Source organism: Oryza brachyantha, chromosome 3 (genome assembly GCF_000231095.2).
Source record: "Oryza brachyantha chromosome 3, ObraRS2, whole genome shotgun sequence".
Taxonomy (NCBI): domain Eukaryota; kingdom Viridiplantae; phylum Streptophyta; class Magnoliopsida; order Poales; family Poaceae; genus Oryza; species Oryza brachyantha.
The window spans coordinates 1635473-1654624 of NC_023165.2; the positions used below are offsets into that span (position 1 = coordinate 1635473).

The window sequence follows — 19152 nt, forward strand, 5'->3', positions numbered from 1 at the left end:
TGTGTTTAACCGTGTATCACGAATACTGTAACTTTTAGCGCTCTTAAGCAATTTTTTTTAAAAAAACTTATACTTAAACAAAAATCTCCCAAAATGCATATAATAAAATTACAGATTAACATCAATTTATGTCGCTAATTACTGCTTTTGTCACTTAAAAAAGCAACAGTGATATGCATCTAAACTCTAAAATATGCATTACTTTAATAGCTTTACCACTAAATGTGTAGCTTTATCATCTAAGGTCTTAATTCTATAGTTTTATGACAAATTTTATGTAATATCTATAGCTTTATATATCGGACATACTATATGGTCCGACTACTGCGACGGCAGCCAGGAACAGCCAACGACGGTCAACAATGACTACAGCGGCGATGATGACTACGACGGTGGTGGCGGTGGCGGCGGCCGGGAGCAGCTAGCGGCGGTTAACGGTGGCTGCGGCGGGGGTGACGACTACGGGGCTACGGCGGCGGCGATGACGATGACCGCGACGACGGCGGTGACAGCAGGGAGCACCCAACGGCGGTGAACAACGACGACGACGATGCACTCCATCCCCTCTGACAATCCAAGGATTCAACAGCTCTTGAGTGGTACTAACCGAGTATCAGATGTTACCGTACTGGTATCACTGGTTACCAGTACGGTATCAGATCTGATACCGATGAAGTCGGAATCACCCCGTTCTAATATCAGATTTGGTACGGATGAGGTGTCATTTTGATATCTCGTTAAAATCATCTCGTTTCCAGTATCAAAAGGTATCATGTTTAATACCTCATCGGAATCACCTCGTTTCAAAACAGGGTACCGTACTGTAGCAGCCTCCAAATATGCTCTAGTTACTTCTTCACATGCTTCATTATCTCGAGTCCTCGATTAATCACAATCATTCCTTTTAATTTTACAAAAAGCTTAGGAGGCAGCTGTGCAGCCCAATCTAAGAGATCCAACACTGTGAGGATAGGTGAGCAACAACTAACGGCGGATGGAATATGATTCTCCGCACAATACTGCTCATTGATATATAGATAAAGGTTTTTTCTACCATCCTTTAAAATTTAAAAATATCTCAAGATATCAAGAATTTTAATATAATTTTTTATAACTCAAAGTACCATATTTTTTTACACTAAAAAATATAGCACCTTGAGATATTTTTTAGGAACGATAAAAAAAACTCTATATATTGCAGAAGGCCTAACTCTGAACCTTAGGCGGATATGTAGACCTTGCAAGTTTGTTTCTGCTAACTACGGCAAGGAAACTGAAACCTATGAGGGCAGTGGACCTGCAGCTTTACCAAATTGCACAAACACTCATGTGGTTTATGTTAGAGCATCCCTAAATTTGGTTATCTATATCTTTATTTGTTTTATCCTTCGTATCTCTTTACGCTGCAATACATCATCCATATATGACATCCTTCTTTCTCCTCGTACTTGAACTGTCAGATATCCTACTTTACTTCCCTTGCAATCCTTTCTTCCATTCACAAAAGCTATAAAGATAAAAAGGATAGCGAATGATCGATTCACCGTTGATAGCTTTAACCCTAAAAGGAGGGATATTGTGATAATAGCGAAAGATCAAAATCTCTTTGAAGGATGGAGAGAGATCATCCACCTAATATGGATGATATCTAAAAATAAATGATATGGTAGCCTTTCTGTTAGAGCTTAATTTATAGTCTTTATCTTCTATTTTCAAGATAATCTTCTATTTTCAAGATAGAGGATGAGATTTTTAGAATAAAGGATGAGATAGATGAATTGTTGGGAATGCTCTTAGTGTTATACACCAAATACAATGCCCGATTTCTGTGCCACCATAAGTAGAGCGTATCCACAGTAAAGGTGCCCACTTAGGATATAAATACGACAACCAGCAATCAGAAACATCTCATATGGCGTAAGGTCTATAAATAGCTGAGCAGAGCTGCAGAGCTACGAGAAAAGCCGAGACCTGACAATAGATATTAGCCAAGACCACACATCAGGCGAGGAAAGCAAAATTGTTCATAATTAAGTCCCAAGAACTGAATAAACATACATAGCATGAACGTGTGATATACAAGTAAACAACAACAAACAGATTTCCATATGCATAAAGAGCCATCTGAATACAACATACACGACAAGAAAATAATCTTAGCTGGCGAGGCAAACATACAATAGCCAATGGGGTACAACAGGTGATGAACACTAGCAGGGTAGAACATGGAGATCATTGTGGGGCAAGAAACCTTATAATGGGGGCAACAGCCAATAGGTTACCATGTTGTTTTATTCTACGGCCAAGGTTTCCGTGTCAGATATAGGTTCACCATTCAAAGGCCACTGTACAAGCTCGTCAAGATGAACATGGAGATCATTGTGGGGCAAGAAACCTTATAATGGAGGCAACAGCCAATAGGTTACCCGTTACCATGTTGTTTTATTCTTCGGCCAAGGTTTCCGTGTCAGATATAGGTTCACCATTCAAAAGCCACTGTTCAAGTTCATCAAGATCGTCATCATCATGCCGATACCAATCGGAGGATCTGTCCCAATATAAAGTCCCCAATTCTTCACCACGGCAAGCCATATGTAAGAAAGGACGGCTTCGAACGAGGGCATCCACCATGACCCTGTTCAAGCTGCCTGTTACTCCTAGCCATCGCAGTCTTGGGAAATATGGCTTCTTAAACCACCGGATTGCAAGTGGTGTAATTCCACCACAGTCGTAAAGATCCAGCAGCTGCAAGCTACTTCCATGGGTTCCACCATCAACTAGCATAGACGCAAGAGCCATCACAGCAGCATCTCCTATTTTTGGGTTCTCTCTCATTCGGAGCTCAATTATAGGAGTCCTGCTCCTTGCCAATAACATGATACCATCATCAGTGATACCTGGTATTCTAGAGAGATCCAACACCTGTAAGCTCTGTTTAACAGAGCCAGCAAACAGCAATGGTATGCAATCATTTGTTAGCTTTCGGCAACCCCTCAGAGATAAGGAAGCTAGCGGACATGTTCCAAGGCCCAGATACTTCAGTGCCTGATCACTGATATCAGTTCCATCCAACAATAAAATCTGCAATTTGGGAAGGCAGCTTAGAGATCTAACAGCGTCATCACCTAGACTCCTGCAGTCCCTGAGATCTAATACATTGAGATCCTTGTTGAATGACAACCTCTCAATCCCAACATCAGTTAGGAGATTACACCACCTCAAGCTAACATGTGTCAGGCAAAGGGAAGTGGCAATTATGTCATGGAAAACAAGATCTGTGAGCTGGCTTCCATGTGACACCCTAAGCTTATGAAGGCCAGAACAAGAGTGGATGATAGCCCTAAAACCAGTGTCTGTCACACGGGAGAAACCACCAAGACAGACACTCTCAAGGTTTGAGCACTTTTCAGCCATTAGCAGGATTCCAAGATCGTTTACTCGGCGGAAAGAGGTGAATAAGAATTCCTGACTTCTCATGAGAGAAATATGCTTCAGCTTACCATTTGGATTAATCTGCTGAAGACCGGCATTGGTGAGATCCGATGATGTTGTAGGTTCTATTATAGGTGCATCCTGCAGGTCAAGATGTGTCAATGATGGAAGCGCCGTTGATATGGAGCCAATCAAATGGTCAGTAATGAAGTCCACTGTGAGGCATAGCTTTTGGAGGCTAGGAAAGAAGATTGGTTCCTTGACACGGTGCATGCATTGTTGTGAACCCATAGCCACAGTAAGAAGTTCAAGCAACATTGTCATTGGAATATATCCAATTTCTAGAGAGGTCAGGGCTTCCGAAGCAGATGCCCACATGTTGCTAAAATTGGGGTCATCAAACATTGAGAAATCAAGGGCCAACCTGAGAGACTGAAAAATAAGAGGTACATAAGTTGCCAGTCCAGGCCAGTAAAAGGGAATCAAGATTTCAAAGCAAAAGACGATCATATTTCAAAGTGGTGGAAGTTTCACAAAGATGTTCATTATGGACTTATGGTCCAAGGTGGAAGCTACAGAAGGATTCGGTAATAAAAACTAGAATCATATCTCTATCGTGGTTTCAACTAATGTAAAACATGATTGCACAAATCAGATGTTACCATAGCAATTGAGAGCGCAACAATACCTCCAACTGAGAACAGCCATTAAGCAATTGCTGCAGATCAGAGAAGCTTATCGGAAGGCCCCTGCGCTCAGCAAGGTTGTTCAGAGAAAGCACCCTACATCCAAGGGAAACAAATGTACATTCTCAATAGTCAATACCATATTGCATTATGCCGTAACCGAATTAAACAGAGCAAGCAAACAGTACCACTGCTTCATTACATATATTCTTTTATTACTGGGACGGGCTGATACACTGCATTCGGCAAGCAAGTACTCCATAGTTAACAGAGCAGAGAGGAGCACGAAGAACAATACCTGAGGTCTTGGCAGGTGGCTCCAACCTCGCGGAGCAGGCGGCCGCTTATGTTATCGCAGTTGAGAAGCACTATCTCATGCAGGTCCGGGCGGGTAAGGCAGTCGATGGCGGCGTCCTCGAGTTTGCCGCAGTCGAGGCGGATGCTCCGCAGGCTCGGGTTCGGCGGCATCAGCGGGCGGAGCAGCTGGTGCGTCAGCGCCACCTCCTTCAATTACAAAAACAGACACGGCATGAAACGAAACCCCGTCAATCCATAGCCGCCGGTGCGGGATGCGAGAGTAAGGCAGGGGGTGGGTGCGTTACTGACGAGGAGGTGGAAGGAGGGGAGGAAGGTGAGGGCGTGGGAGGCGCAGGAGCGGAGGCAGCGGCAGGCGGCGGAGGCGGCGACGAGGGAGCGGACGTCGAGGCGGGAGAGGATGGTGGCGATGATGGCGGCCGGGAGAACGGAGTCCATCGCCGGCGACAGCGACGGCGACGGCGACGAGGAGGAGGGCTCGATCGGATCTGGTGGCGGGCACATGGCGGATCGCATTCGGTGCTGCTGCTGCTGGTGGTGGGAGGGAGGGGGAGAGAGAGAGAGGGACGGAGGAGAGAGAAGAGATGGCGGTTTTTGAGGAGGACACACGCACACAACCGTTGCTGCTTCCGGGAAGCTTCGTTCCGGATCACGGGCCCCACATGCTGCGGCGCGGGGGATCGGATCGATCGGTTGGGCGAGTCGATCATTCGTGGGCCGAGACGCTGGCTTGGGTTGGGTGGGCTTTGACCGTCCCTTCTCTTTTAGTTTTCTACTACTACCTGGCTTTCTCCCGTTGCAGGTAAACACTACGTGAAGCTTTTTAGATGAAAATTACGTGAAGTAGCGAGCTCATTTTTTTTTGCCAAACTTTGTTTCAGTCGTGGTGTTTTAAATTCAGGCTGTTTTTAAGAGCATTGTTTAGATGGCGATCGGGTGTCTTAATGTAGTATTTCCGTGTAAAACTCGGCGACGGCTTCTACGGAAATAAAGATAATGTCGTAGAGGACAGACTACAGGTCAGATGATTAGTCAAGACGGCATTGGTAGAATATCAAGGAACACATTGGTAAACACACATGCTCATGATGTATCGTATACGTTGTACTTCACTAGCATTGCTTTATAGAAGCTTATAGAACCGTATTGAGGCTGCGTTTGATGGTCCAGCGTAGGCCCCATCGTTTTCTATCATCACGCTTACGAAACTACTAAACTATATGTTTTACAATATTTTTATGTATAAAGTTATTTTAAAATTCATATTAATCTATTTTTAATATTATAGTAGTTCATATTTAATTAAAATGTTCTTGTTTTGTGTGATCATGTTCAACTTCTCACTCACCTCCAAACACATTGTAAGGGCATGTTCATTAGTGCTTCGACACCTAAATTTAACTCTAGTAGCATAGTCTGAAGTAGAGTCGTGGAGTGACTGAAATCCAGCCCCACTTACAATTTACTCCCTCATTCCACAAATGATGTACTTATTAGCTTTCTTTGCTTCTACAGAATGGATCTACATATAGTACGTGTCTTCGGTTTTGTTGTATTAAATGTATCGCCCTGATCATGTATGCAGGCAACTTGATGTATGACCTTATTTTTATTCTCATATGCATGTGACTTCACATCTAAATTAGGAATGTGGGGAATAATTCGATACGAGAGAATGCATGCAAATTTAGTTTGGGTCTTGGTGCAAATCTAAATACATAAATCGTTTACGGAAGGATTGAGCATTTTTTAAATCACTCCCCGCTCTGCTCATATTTTAGGTACAGCTAAAATTATTTAGTTGGACTATAGCTCTAGAAAAGGAGTTGAACATGTGCCAAATAGACCCTAAGGCTTAATCGTTTCAAACTGCAATGGGCTTTTCAATTTTAAAATTAAATTTTAGTGTTGATTTTAGGGTATTTTTATCATAGCTTATTTTACAACTTTTATTTTAAGCCACTATAAACACATATATAAAAATACTATTAAATTATCTTTCGTTGAAAGACACGTTTACGATGGAACCGTTAGCTCCATGCGAGCTTTGCCGAATAATAAAACTTTAACCGAGCAACGAAATGGGCTTGGGCTTCATCCTCTTTTCCAAGCAACAAAGCTGTGGACCTGGACCGCGCGACGAGTCGCGGAGCCCAGAGTGTGCTTCGTCGCCACGCGCAATTTCGGTTCGGCGTGCGCTCATGTAACAACATACGGACACGGTGGATGCGCGGCGCGCGAGCAACGGAGCCGCAACGACAAACCGGCATCCTGCCCTGCGCCGCTGCGGCCACCCCGTCGTGGCATTTACGCGGAGGTGAGGTGGGAGTGGGACAGTGACAGGGCGAGATTCCCCGGACTCGCATGCTCGCATTTACCTCCCCCGCCTGCAACCGCACCCGCAACCGCTCGGCGGAAAGAGGAGGCCGAGAGGGTCATCAATGCACGGGGGGCATGGCACATTGGCACGCACGAACCATACACTACATTCCAGTCCGGCCTGGCCCTGGCCTGACCAACAACAACCCAGCCTAGCTTGTCTCTTTTGTCTCGCCGTTTGGGCCTCATTCAACGCAGCACCCACGCCACGCCACGCCGCACGCCGATTCAATGCAACTCGCCTCTCCTCTCATCTCCTCTCGTCGTCACGCGCGCCGGCCGGTGAAGCGGCGCGATACTAGTAGCGTAGTAGTACTATACTACCCGCCATGTACTAGTACTCCTCTTCGTACGTACAATCATGCCGTGTACAGGAACTGCAGTCTCCACATGCATGCAGACACGCAGTAATTCGATCTCTGTACAAATTAGAAAATAAAGTTCAATAGACTGGCGAGTTTAATGGCCTGATGATACTACTGCACAAGCAGAACATATTGTGTCAGTACGTATTATTGCTGCAGCGACATGTGCTAGTACCTGTGCCGGGAGTATTTATTTTGCGATGCTCAATGTTCGCAATTTGGCATGCGACCTCTTTATAGCTCTTTTCATATTTTCTTTCCCTTTTGCAGTATACGTCCCGCCGTCGTGAAGTTTACAGCAAACAACCGTACTAGTATTACGACCAGTAAACTTGAGACGGTAGAAGCAAGCAGTGAACGTCGAGGCGTTAGGCATGCATCAGTGATTGGTTCTTCATCATCTCCAAGTCCCGAGCAAGAGCAAATGCATGTCGAGATCTAGAGCATCATTTCTAAAGTATACATTTTTTTTCGAATTTAAATATTATGTCAGAATAGAAGTATTTCTGAATATTTAAGGTACTAATTGTCTATCAATAATTTCTCATTCAATCTTTCTTACACATACCATCCAATCCCTATTTATTTCTCATTTATTAAGTAGCGACATAATTTTTTCTCAATATTAATTTATGTTAAGAAAACCAAGAAATATTCGCTATATTTTTTGTTTTGACGGAGGTAACACATTCAAATTGCTATGGTCCTCGAGGTTTAATTCGAAACCCCGTACCGTACCTGTCCCAGGTTGGCCACCTAATCGATTGCTGTTTGCAGGATGGTAGAGCTGCACTGCACATTACAGTTTTGATCATCTCCCTGGGCAGATTGCATCTCAATCGCTGCTGTGCTCGTCTCTTTGTAATCTGTTAATCTTGCCAAGATGTTTCTGAAACACCCAACCTGAGTGACTTGTGATGCAGCATGGGGTGGGCTCTAGCCGATGGCACATGTAAGTTTGTGTCGCGCACCTTTGCTCCGTGACGTGAATTAATGCTGTAAGCCATAGCTAGCTGTAACTGTCCGTATCTCACCAAGCAGATCAATCAAAGCCCCGAAATCATCCTCACCCGTCCCTCTCCGGCCGGTATCCAGCTCAAAAATCCAAGGAATTGAACGCAACGATGAACGCATGTCTCTCTCCGGCCTTGATGTAGTCATGTGGCTACTTGCATGCCAACGGTGATGAGAAAGAAAAAAAGAAAAAAAAACTTTCTTTCTGGTGTTCGACCATGACGCTATCCTCCTAGCTGGCTGCTGTTTACTCAATGCCTCTCTAGTTAGCAGCACTAGGGAAGGATGAGACCATGAGCGACGAGAGGGACATAATTCATGCATGTTGCTGGCCCCCCTTTGCACACAAGAACGCAAGCAATTATCGCTAGCTAGCTCAAGGAGAGATGGGGGAATCTCTACACATTTATGCCATTGCACCTACATATGCATCGATGTACTCCTCCTCTGTTTTTTTTAGAGGTAGAGAGAGGGCCGGGTTTCCATTAATGCTGCAGCCTGTCTTGCTCATTTGGTAGCCGGGTGACTTGAATGCTCACCCACACAAAGAGGTGCATAAGTTGGAGCCCCGCTGCTTGCTAGCTCACTCCATCCCCCAAAGCCCATTCCTTTTCATCACACCACCAGCAAACATGGCCTTCTTCTTCTCCATCGCCCTAGCTAAGCTTCAAGTGTTCCATTGCATGATGTTCTTCTACCTTCTGCTTGTGAGCTTATTATACTTGCATTGTGCCGGAGATTGGAGGGAATGAAATGGTAGCTATGATGTTGGCCCGGCTCACTCAGACGGCGCTGGTCTGACGCGTGCATGCATACATACACGATGCTTGCTAGCTCAGCTGTGTTTCTGATTGAGCCGTGCCAATATCTTAGTGCTCTTTCATGTGTACGTATCTACGCCGGCGCGCGGTTCTGCACTGCATCAACTCCCCGTAGCCCGGTACGCGCGTCTTCCTCACTTGCAAGTTGCACCCTTTGTAGGTATGGCCACTTCGCCCAAGTATATAATTATGCATGCATGCAGAAACTTACAGGATTGCATCGACGGTGCAGCATACAACATTCTCAGTGCCTGCTAATTGCCGCTCCAGTAACTGATATCGCCATTCATACAATCATACATATTAGTGAGCTCCTCGTGCAGGATGTACGAAATTGCCTGCATATAGCACATAAGTTGGTAATCAAGCTCAATAAAATAGTGTGAATTTTCATGGAGTAAAAGTTGGATAGTGCACATAGGGAATCTACACTCGCCATGACGTATGAAGTTATCAGTTCACACTGTATTGACCGAGTTCCTGCACTGTATTGACTGAAAGTTTCTGCTAATTTTCTGTGCATCACAACGCCATACTAACCTGCATATTTTTTGTTGACGCGGTACTTGCCTGCATTTTGATTATTCGATGTCTCCACGAAGTCTCCAATCTCAACGGAAGCTTGGATTCACGCGAGAATTCGTTAGTTGGAATTTTACCGATGTATCATTCTGCCGTGTCTACTGGAACAATACAAAATGTACTTCCTTCGAGCAGTCCTGAACTCTGAATATAGTACAACTAGATAGCTACTACTCCTGGAAGTAGTATTAAGTGTGTTTTTCTCACTGATCTCTTTTCGTCTTTTTTTTTTTGGTCCATGCAGTTCTACTTCCCCCATTAAAAAATTGATTTAATCGAACTTGTCTACATTTAATTATTTCAAAGATAGCGGCATGAGTTCGGCCAGGTCATTACAGAAAGGGAAAAAAAACGAGAGAGGTTTGCAGGCCAGCAGCCCCGTGACTGACGCTTACAAAATGTAAATGCAGATGGTCGGACAATCTCTTCGTTTATTAATTGCGCACTACTGTATTGCAGCTTCCAGCTTCTACGAATTGTAAATGCTCCGGCTCCTCTCGCTCTGCCTCTTACTCAATAATGTGTCTGTGTGCTGTATCGTGGAGTAGTACTTATATTTCAATCAATTCGAAATCAAGGAGGGAGAAGGTGGGAGGTAGAGAGAGATACAGAAAAAGACAAACGCTATATTTGTAAATAAAAGTAATTTATAAATAATAGTTTTATAAGTATTTTTAAATATCTAAAAGCCAAGGCTAAAAAATTAAACTTCGTTGAAAATACCCTAAAATTAACTTTAAATTTAAGATTAACAATTTAAATTGACTTATAAATATAAGCGAAAAGATAGGGGTGATGCAGTGGATCACCACTAGACCAGCACGGTTTACTTTACCAGTGGAATGATGAGGTACGTCTGGGTTATTGCCGCACCCCGACGATAAACCTGGTAAACGGGTAGTTACTGCAGTAAACAGGCAAGTTCTAAAAAAAAAATCTTCGTTCAAATTCCTTTTGACCTTGGTGGAAGTTACCAGGCCCCTATCGCGAGTGCAACACTGCACCCTGGTGGTAATGGAAACCCTGGATACCAACTTGTGTCTGTCCCCAAACTGCTTCGAGATGAAACTTAATGAACTGGGGTTTTGGCATAAAAACTGGCAGAAAAAGGCCAGTGCCATATGGACTACCTCACCAACGTGCCACATTCTCCTCTTAACCACCATACTCCGGCAGTATGCAGTTGACAAGAAAGAGAAAACATGTACCCGTCTTCTATCAAAATCCAAGATTTAGAGCAACTGTAACAGAGATGGATCAAATCAGCAATGATGGCTTCCCAGAAAACTTCGTGCTATCAGCGTCGTGGGCTCGCGACAGAGCTAGCACATTATGGCACCCTTCACACTTGCTACTGAACGCACCAATTGCATTGTCGCACCACACAACTAAATGTACTTCGAATACCAGATGGGCTAACAATTTATTGTCAACCACTAGAATAAAGTAGAGATCACGAATGGCGTTCCTATGAATAGCGTAGCTACGTACTCCCTCCGTATTTTAATAAATAACTTTTTGTTACATGTTTAATAATACATCTTATTAAAAATGCAAATATGTGAAAAACTAAGCTATTATTAAAAATATTTAGTAATAAATCCAATCAAAATAAATTAAATGATATTTACACAAGTTTTTTAATAAGACAAATGATCAAACATGAGACAAAAAATCAACGGTGTGATCTATTAAAATAGAGAGAGTATATTTACACCGTTTTTCAACCAACTTATATAGCCAACTAATACTTATATGGGCTCCTTTTAGAATGCAAGAATGATAAAACACACACAAACAAAAAACAGAGGGTTGCAGATAAGTTCTTGTTCCAAAGGGCCGAACAATTCTACAAAATTCCTCTACAATTTAAGCCCTACATCATGGCGCATTGTGCATTAGGACTGGAGCTGCTCTAACGACAACTTTGGATAACTAATGGAGTGATTGTTTGCCTTTTTATGAAAAAAGTCAAACGATATGTTTGCAAATAAAAAATAACTTGAGAATAATTATTTATTTATATATATATATATATATTCTTAGCGATTTAAAACCCAATGCTGGAAAATAAACTTCGGTGAAAAAAAACCCAAATCAAGTCCAAATTTAAGGTTAAAAATTCAATTTTAACTTATAAATATTTACAAAAGCGAAAATACGAGGGTAGCTGTCTGGTTTTGTGAAGGATAAGTTGGCAAGCCATTTTGACATCTTGAATGAAAACATCAGGAACTGGAACTTGGGTTGGAGTATGATAATACTCATCAGCTAGACAGCTGCCTATCAAATACGTAGAGTAGTAAACGGTACTCCAACAGACGAGCACCATACATCAAATCAAAGGGATGAAATTCCCATGGGTAGTTGGGGCATGGCAAGGAGTAACTATGAAAGTAATGATACGAGCGTAAATGAGATGGCAGGGGAAAGCATCAAAAGAGACAGCAGGTAGAGAATATGGGGCATGGTTACTTTGGTCAGGGCATTAACACGCATAGCATAGATAGATCAGATGCATGGTGGCCGGACCGGACCTGACCTGGCCTCTATATCGTCAGACAAAGATTCCCTTATTCACTCCAACCCCCGCCGAGCCCTGACCCATGCTGCCTAGCATCACCACTCCTTGCTTAACTGTCATCTCGGCATCACCACTGACACCAGTCTCTGCTATTGTGTTCTTCTACAGTTCACAGCTATTCAAGGAGTTTGGTTCACGGTAAGTCCAGGCATAAAACATTTCCTTTTCTTTTTAGGATTCACATAAAACCGTTCGAATCCTGCTTGAACAAGTTAAATTTTCTGCATACATAAAGGCCAGGTGTTACGAACCAAAGAGTTTTTATGTCAGTTGCTTTGCCGTCTGGGTACCTTCAGAGGAGCTTATTTAGGGTTCTTTCCGAGGGCAAGAAATTCATAGGATTCTCACAGTAAATAGCTCATTTCCTCCAAAAATCCCATAAAATTCCTCCAATTCAAATGAGGCCTTCAATTTCGTCCATGCTGCTAGCCTGCTACCAACGTGGAAGAGCTTTGGCTGGCTTGACGTGAGAACACAGACACAAGGTTACACCAAGCTGGCTCCAAAGTCCCATAGGATTGTGTCATCTTTTGGATTTTTTATTTAAAAAAACAAATGGCATATTTGCAAACAGAAAATAATTGGAAAATAAAACTGTTATATACATGTCCATAGTGATCGAAAAGCCAAAGCTGGAAAATAAAATACAATGAACAAACCTCAAAATCAACTCCAAATTTAAGATTAAAAATTTAAACTGACTTATAAGCATAATCAAAAACCAAAAGATGTATATATCAGAGCAGTTTGATCTAGGTAATGGGTTACACGCGAACCAACAATACATTGTTGCTTAAGATAGCAAAGCAACCAACATCAAGTCAGCAAACAGATCTGGTTTTGCAGATTAACCGGTTTAGTAGATCTAGGAGTCCATCCGTCTATACTCCCGTGGCGCTGTTCCCCACAGCGTCCCCAAGTATATGAAACTGGCATCGGCATGTCTAGAGTTTGTTTAGTCATAAACTCATAATTAGATTCTCACATACAGTCTTTGCCATCCGGGGGAGTACACAAGTGGCATAGAGTCAAGTTTCTTGATAGTTGATACCCACAAAGTAGGATTAAACTCCTACCGTTGTTAATTCTTTATATAATAGCTAAATGTCCATGCTCTGAAAGGAGTTGAATGAGCAATCTACAGTTCTACACTACATGTATCACTGTTTAGTGGCCCCATATGTTAGCTGATATTAGGGGGGTCATTGTTTAGCTTTTACAAGGAAAAAGCTAAACGACATATTTGCAAAAGATAAATGATTTGTGAGTGTGTGTATGTATATATATATATATATATATATATATATATATATATATATATATATATATATATATATATATATATAAAACTTAACGATCTAAAAACAAAGACTGAAAAATAAACTACGATAAAAAAACACCAAAATCAACTCCAAATTTTGGTTGAATAAATTTTGACTTATAAACATAAGCAGAAGCAAAAGGATGAAGTTGTAGGAGTAGGTGATGGTAGACTCACCAACTTCATGGCCCTACATGTCAGTTGGTGGGTGGTGTCAGATAACAGTTCAACACTCACCACCACTTCATTCTTTTGAAGGAGTACAGATTTATCCAAAGAAAAGGTTGCAACCATGTTTGATTCATCTGTATACCTATTGTTTTATTGAATCCAAAATCAAAACATTGGTCTGTGTCACATGTGGGAATATGACGAGAATGAGTGCATGAACAAGTGCCTTAGCGTACAGAGACTTAGGAACATAGAAATACCTTCATTAAGCTGGACTGTTTTTTACTCTGACCTGGATATCAGAAGGCCATGACTAAATTGTACAGTTACATCAATGTTGTCTGATCGGCCAATCGGACCTGATCGCCATGGCACCGATCAGGTCGATCAGGACGATTAATCGTCGATCAGCCCGATTAATCGAGGCTGATCGGTACAGTAGTGCGGTATATTTACTGGAACATAATAATTCTATATACTATTTAATGTACACCATAATATGCAACAATAGAGATATTATTTGAGGGTTAGATGGTACTTACCTTTGAGAGAAAGAAACCCTACAAATAACGGGTCGGCCCAACTAAAATTCTAAGTGACAAAAGATTTTTCAGGCTGTCCCAAAACATTCTGATCGTTTGGAGCATCTGATCGGCCGATTGATCGCCCCTGATCACCGATTAATCAGACGATCGAAAACCTGATCGGCATGATCGTTTAGAATGCCCTGATCGAGGTCAGGGGACCGATCAGCCCGATTAATCGCGATTAATCGGACGATCAGATAACATTGAATTACATTGGTTAGATTCATACGATCTTGTTCGAAAAGATTGTATAATTTGAATGGGAAACTAGCAGATCAATACAAATTGCTTGCTTGAAACTTAATTTCTGCAGCCTCCATTTTTTAAAAAAAAATTTAACAACATGGTTTCCAAGTGTGCAGTGCAGGCAGTAGAACTAGTATGTTAGGCTATCTCTAATTATGTACCATGAGATGTTAGAAGTATACTGCAGATAATTCAAAGAGAAGCAAATAGAGATCAGGACGAAACTAGGATGTAGGATCTTCGACATGGGTCACTTGAAAGATGAGATTGGCACCGCTGGGGATTGAAGAATGGGCCATGTTCAAATTAAAAGTAACAAGCACAACTTTGCCTGTGTGGTATGGAACCTCTGATGAAACGAGAAATTACATCAGGCTCATAACATCTGGCTTGACTTTTTAATCGAAGTTGCATGATGCATCATGCGTTAATTCCTGGAGTTATTTGAGGGAAAATGACCATTAATGAGCTGCAACAGTACAAAACCCTAATTCCAGCCTTGCTTAGGATAGGTTGTTCAAGATGAGAAAGTAACTAACTTTGCTAAGCAAACTAGTAGGCATGGCACACTAGTGCGAATGGTGAGGCTCTACTGGATAGAATTCCCAGATTTAAACACAAATCAAGATGTAACATCCTGTGCATTTCCAACAAAATTTGTATGACAATATACTGATTGGTACACTTTACCACTTCACATGTGGTGAGAAAAATGAATGTCTGTTCTTCTGATGCAGTGAAAATATACACTGATAATTAGAACATCGAGGATAAAAGAAACGAAACAAATTATCGACTAATTGTACCATCCAAGATGCTAGAAGTATCATCTAAGACTAAAGGGCCCAAAAGAGAAAATAGTGCTACTGTAAACATAAAAGTATGAAGATAGCACCATACTTATATTAAGCTTAATAATTTGAGTATCTTGAGTTTGTGATGGCTAACCTCTTAAAGTTGTGTGGCATTGACATTGTGGAATTTGGCCTTTCAATTATCATGGCCAGACCACAACCTTTGTTTGTTCATTAACTTCAAGGAGCAACCCCCCTCTGAAACCAATTGCTTCCATTCAGTTGAAGAAACAAGCATAGATTGATAAAAGCACAGTGAATAACTTTACTTACCTTGAACCAGAAGCATTTCCATCATGCACTGAAAAAAAACAGGGTTCCCTCCCAATAGTTCAACATCTACCAATAAACATCACAAACTTTGACAGGTTCATATACCATCCAAGTGCTGAACTGGGTCATGGTGCTTTGGTAGACAAAAGCTCTTGAGTAATTTGATAAGTTCATACGTCCTTGCATGATGACCTAGCTGGAGACATAACTCCAAAGGGGTAAACCCATCCTGCAATAAGCATATAAACACAATTAAAGTCTCATTTGGTAGAAGTATTTATTCAAGAGAAATGCAGGGAGGAGTCATGCTCATACATGTCTCTCAATACTATCTGAAAGTACGACACTAGAGATGGATCATAAACAGTGATAAAACTGATGTGTGAACATGATGATGGTACCACAAGAGAATTGGCAATTAGCACAAAGTAGCTTACAGGCAACTGGCCTATCCAGAAATATGTTCCTACTGGATTATGAGAACAGCCAGTAGATAATTAGCATTACTTACTTGAGTTTTCAAAGTTCTATCAGACCCCTTTATTAATAGTAGCTTAACAATATCGGTTCTCTGTGTTTGCACGGCTAGATGCAAAGGTGTCCATCCATACTGCAACATCAACCAGTTAGACAACTAATCCATCAGAATTTCAAAATAAAATAACACATTTCCGAAATTAACATACATCATCAGCGTGGTTGATGTCAACATTGTATAGCAAGAGAGTTTTTATGGTCTGACTGCATGCTGTTTGGACTGCATAATGCATAAGGGTTGCACCATCCTGTATCATCAAATTTGCACTGTTGTCACTGACTAAAAATATATATAAGACTGCATGGAACAAATGGAACAAATGAAGCGTGAGTATGCAACCGATACAGTAATGGCTACCAGCGTTGGTATATCTTAGCATAAATAGAAAGGATGATATACTTAATGAACTAGACTGGCACAACCAACTATGAATTGTATAAGATTAGCCATGTAACTTTAAAAAACACTTATTGGAATAATATTCATAAAATCTGTTCCCAAGCTTTCGAAACATAAAGCATACTCACTTTATCACGGATGAATGGATTTGCTGAATTCCTTAGGAGATAGTTGATGATAGCATGCTTTTTGGAAATAATTGCTTTATGAATTGCTAGTAAACCATCCTGGGAAAACCAACAAAAAAAGGCCCAACAAAATTACAATAATAGAAAGATGTAAAGCTCCTAACAGCAACCTTTTTAAGATGGATCAACATTTAGAATGGAGCATACCTTATCAAGAGCGTTCACGTCAATATTATGTTTTAAAAGGTTATCTAACAGATAGAAGTCTCCTGATGCTGCAATTGTATGAAGTGGAAGCCACTTGCTCTACAAGGAAGATGGAAAAGGCATGCCAACTCTCAATTAGTAGATATTGCCCAGGAATTAAAACAGATGTAACAAACACCAACAACAGCAGCCATCAATCCCAATAAAGTTGGGTAGGCTAGTATGAAACCCAAGTTGACCCACACAGATCAAAATAGATCAGACAGTAACAATCATGATCAATCATACGCCTGGAGATGCAGATTTTAGGAGGCAGTACATCTAGATGTTAGAAATACAAGTCGGAAAGAATATACAGAGCACAATGCACTCTTCCATGAGAAAAAAAATCTTAGTGTGGGACATTACAGACAATAGTACTTAAATTACTCTTAGCAGATAGTGCTTACAGAAGTAGCAGCTTCCAGATCAGGTAGCCTCTTGTTCAGAAGAACCTTCTCCTCATCTGTGAAAAGTTTCCGTCGACCTAAAAGATAGTGCAGAGCATTCACATCGACAAGAGCAGCAATAAAAGAAAGTGAAGCTGCATTATGTCATGGATGTACCAAACAAATGTTTGATTTGATAAACTAAACTAGAAGTGGTATGATCTTTTAGAAAAGTGTAATACATTTAGGCAGATTCAGATTAGACACAATTCAGAGTTTAATCTATCAGAAAAGTGGTCATAATTATATCAGGCAATAATCCATCCAGTCACAAATACTTGTAGTTTGGACAAGCATCCATCAAACTTTTAAAAATTTTGAGTATCAGTATCTTAAATATTTAGATGGATAAATATAAACCATACACGAAGATTTGTTTCAGAAACTAATTTCATAGTATTATAATTTTAAGAGTGAACTAATTTTAATGGGCTTATGCTTTCTATCAAGGCTGAGCGCAATGCCTTTTACATAAAAAAAAAACGATTTTAATGGGTTTTGCACTATGGAAATTAGTGATCAGAGTTGTGTTTGGGAACCACGTTAATGCCAAAACTACATGTGTTTGCTACATGAGGGAGGTAGAAATCATCAAATATACTGTGGACATGTAACTAAAAAATTAACCATTTTCCTTGCAACCATCTACAGTTCAGCGTGCATTTTTTTAGGGAAAAGGCTAAAATCCCTGCTTTTCATAACAAGTGTTCGATGAATGATTCAATGTAGCATAACAACAGTTTCAGAAATCACCTTTCGGATTCGAGCCATCCTCCATCTCGCCTGGCACATATTCCGTACTGCTAAACAGTTCAGTGATATCATCAAGGCTCCTCGCACCCATCCCCATCCTCGGGTTCCTAGGTGCCACACGAGTACCAGGCACAGGAGGCTGCGGAGCCTCCACTCTATCCGGTACGGTAGACCTCTCAATCGGCTCCGCGTAGTCGCGCTCCACGCGTCCAAGGTCGGCGTCCAGCCTCCCCTCGCGGTAGGCGCGGTACTCATCGGGCGCGGCCACGGCGGGGGGCGCCCGCCGCTCGAGGCGGCTCCCGAAGCGCAGCCCGTGCGCGATGCGGCGCTTCTCCTTCTTCGTCATGTTTATCTCCTCCGCCGCATCCCTCCACTTGTCCGGCACCAGACTCCCCCCTCCGCCGCCCTCCGCTGCCGGCTTCCTCCTGGGGCGCGAGGCGGTAGATGGCGCCGGAGAGGGGAGGTCGAGGTCGGGTTCCTCGAAGGCGTCGTCCTCGAACACGAGGCAGTCGCCGATGGCCACATCCTCGTCGAATTCGTCGACGGCGGCGACCGCGAACGAGGAGGGCGATGAGACGAGTGGCCGTTTGAGGAGGGACGAGGCAGGGGATTTGCTAGGTGGGTGGAGGCGAGGAGAGGCGGAGAGCGGGTTTAGGGTTTGGGCATTGGAAGGGAAGGGGAAGAGGAGGAGGAGGTGGTGGTGGAGGGAGAGGGAAGGAGGCATCTCGTCGTCGTCTCCCGCCGTGCCGGAAGACGAGAGGATTAGCCGACGTCGTTTAACCGGCTCTTCAGATCATTTGGGCTACGTAATACCACTATGTTCTTGGGCCTAAAGTGGCCCAGTTGTTAGGAATGTAAAGAAAAGAATAAATTTATTGGGATTTCTCAACTTAAAGTACGTCTGAGATCCCTTAACCCTAAAACTATAAATGTATAACTATAAACTCACACGATCCGTTTAAAAATGCCCCATGGAAGTATCGGCTCTTGTCTAACGAGAGAAATAACT

The 19152-nt window shown here is 42.1% G+C and overlaps 2 protein-coding genes across 6 annotated transcripts; both read right to left on the reverse strand.

Moving 5' to 3' along the window:
* Positions 1 to 2286: 2286 nt before the first annotated feature.
* LOC102712785 (F-box/LRR-repeat protein 10) lies at positions 2287 to 4992 on the reverse strand. Its single transcript, XM_006649290.3, has 4 exons — positions 4725 to 4992; positions 4417 to 4622; positions 4121 to 4214; positions 2287 to 3864 (listed from the first exon to the last, which is right to left on the reverse strand). The coding sequence occupies exons 1-4, from the start codon at positions 4947 to 4949 to the stop codon at positions 2443 to 2445; spliced, it is 1947 nt and encodes a 648-aa protein (XP_006649353.2). The 5' UTR covers positions 4950 to 4992; the 3' UTR covers positions 2287 to 2442.
* A 4271-nt stretch (positions 4993 to 9263) lies between these two features.
* Positions 9264 to 18927, reverse strand: LOC102713055 (ankyrin repeat domain-containing protein, chloroplastic). 5 transcript variants are annotated; one of them, XM_040522493.1, is made up of 9 exons: positions 18144 to 18927; positions 17352 to 17428; positions 16903 to 17001; positions 16696 to 16794; positions 16317 to 16415; positions 16142 to 16240; positions 15631 to 15859; positions 15452 to 15555; positions 9264 to 9350 (listed from the first exon to the last, which is right to left on the reverse strand). In XM_040522493.1, exons 1-7 carry the CDS (start codon positions 18865 to 18867, stop codon positions 15728 to 15730), a joined length of 1329 nt encoding a protein of 442 aa, XP_040378427.1. In that variant the 5' UTR covers positions 18868 to 18927; the 3' UTR covers positions 9264 to 9350; positions 15452 to 15555; positions 15631 to 15727. The 5 variants fall into 5 exon arrangements, with proteins under 5 accessions (XP_040378427.1, XP_040378429.1, XP_040378430.1 ...); XM_040522495.1 differs by lacking the exon at positions 9264 to 9350 and adding an exon at positions 10042 to 10126; XM_040522496.1 differs by lacking the exon at positions 9264 to 9350 and adding an exon at positions 13694 to 13812.
* Between the last annotated feature and the right edge of the window lie 225 nt (positions 18928 to 19152).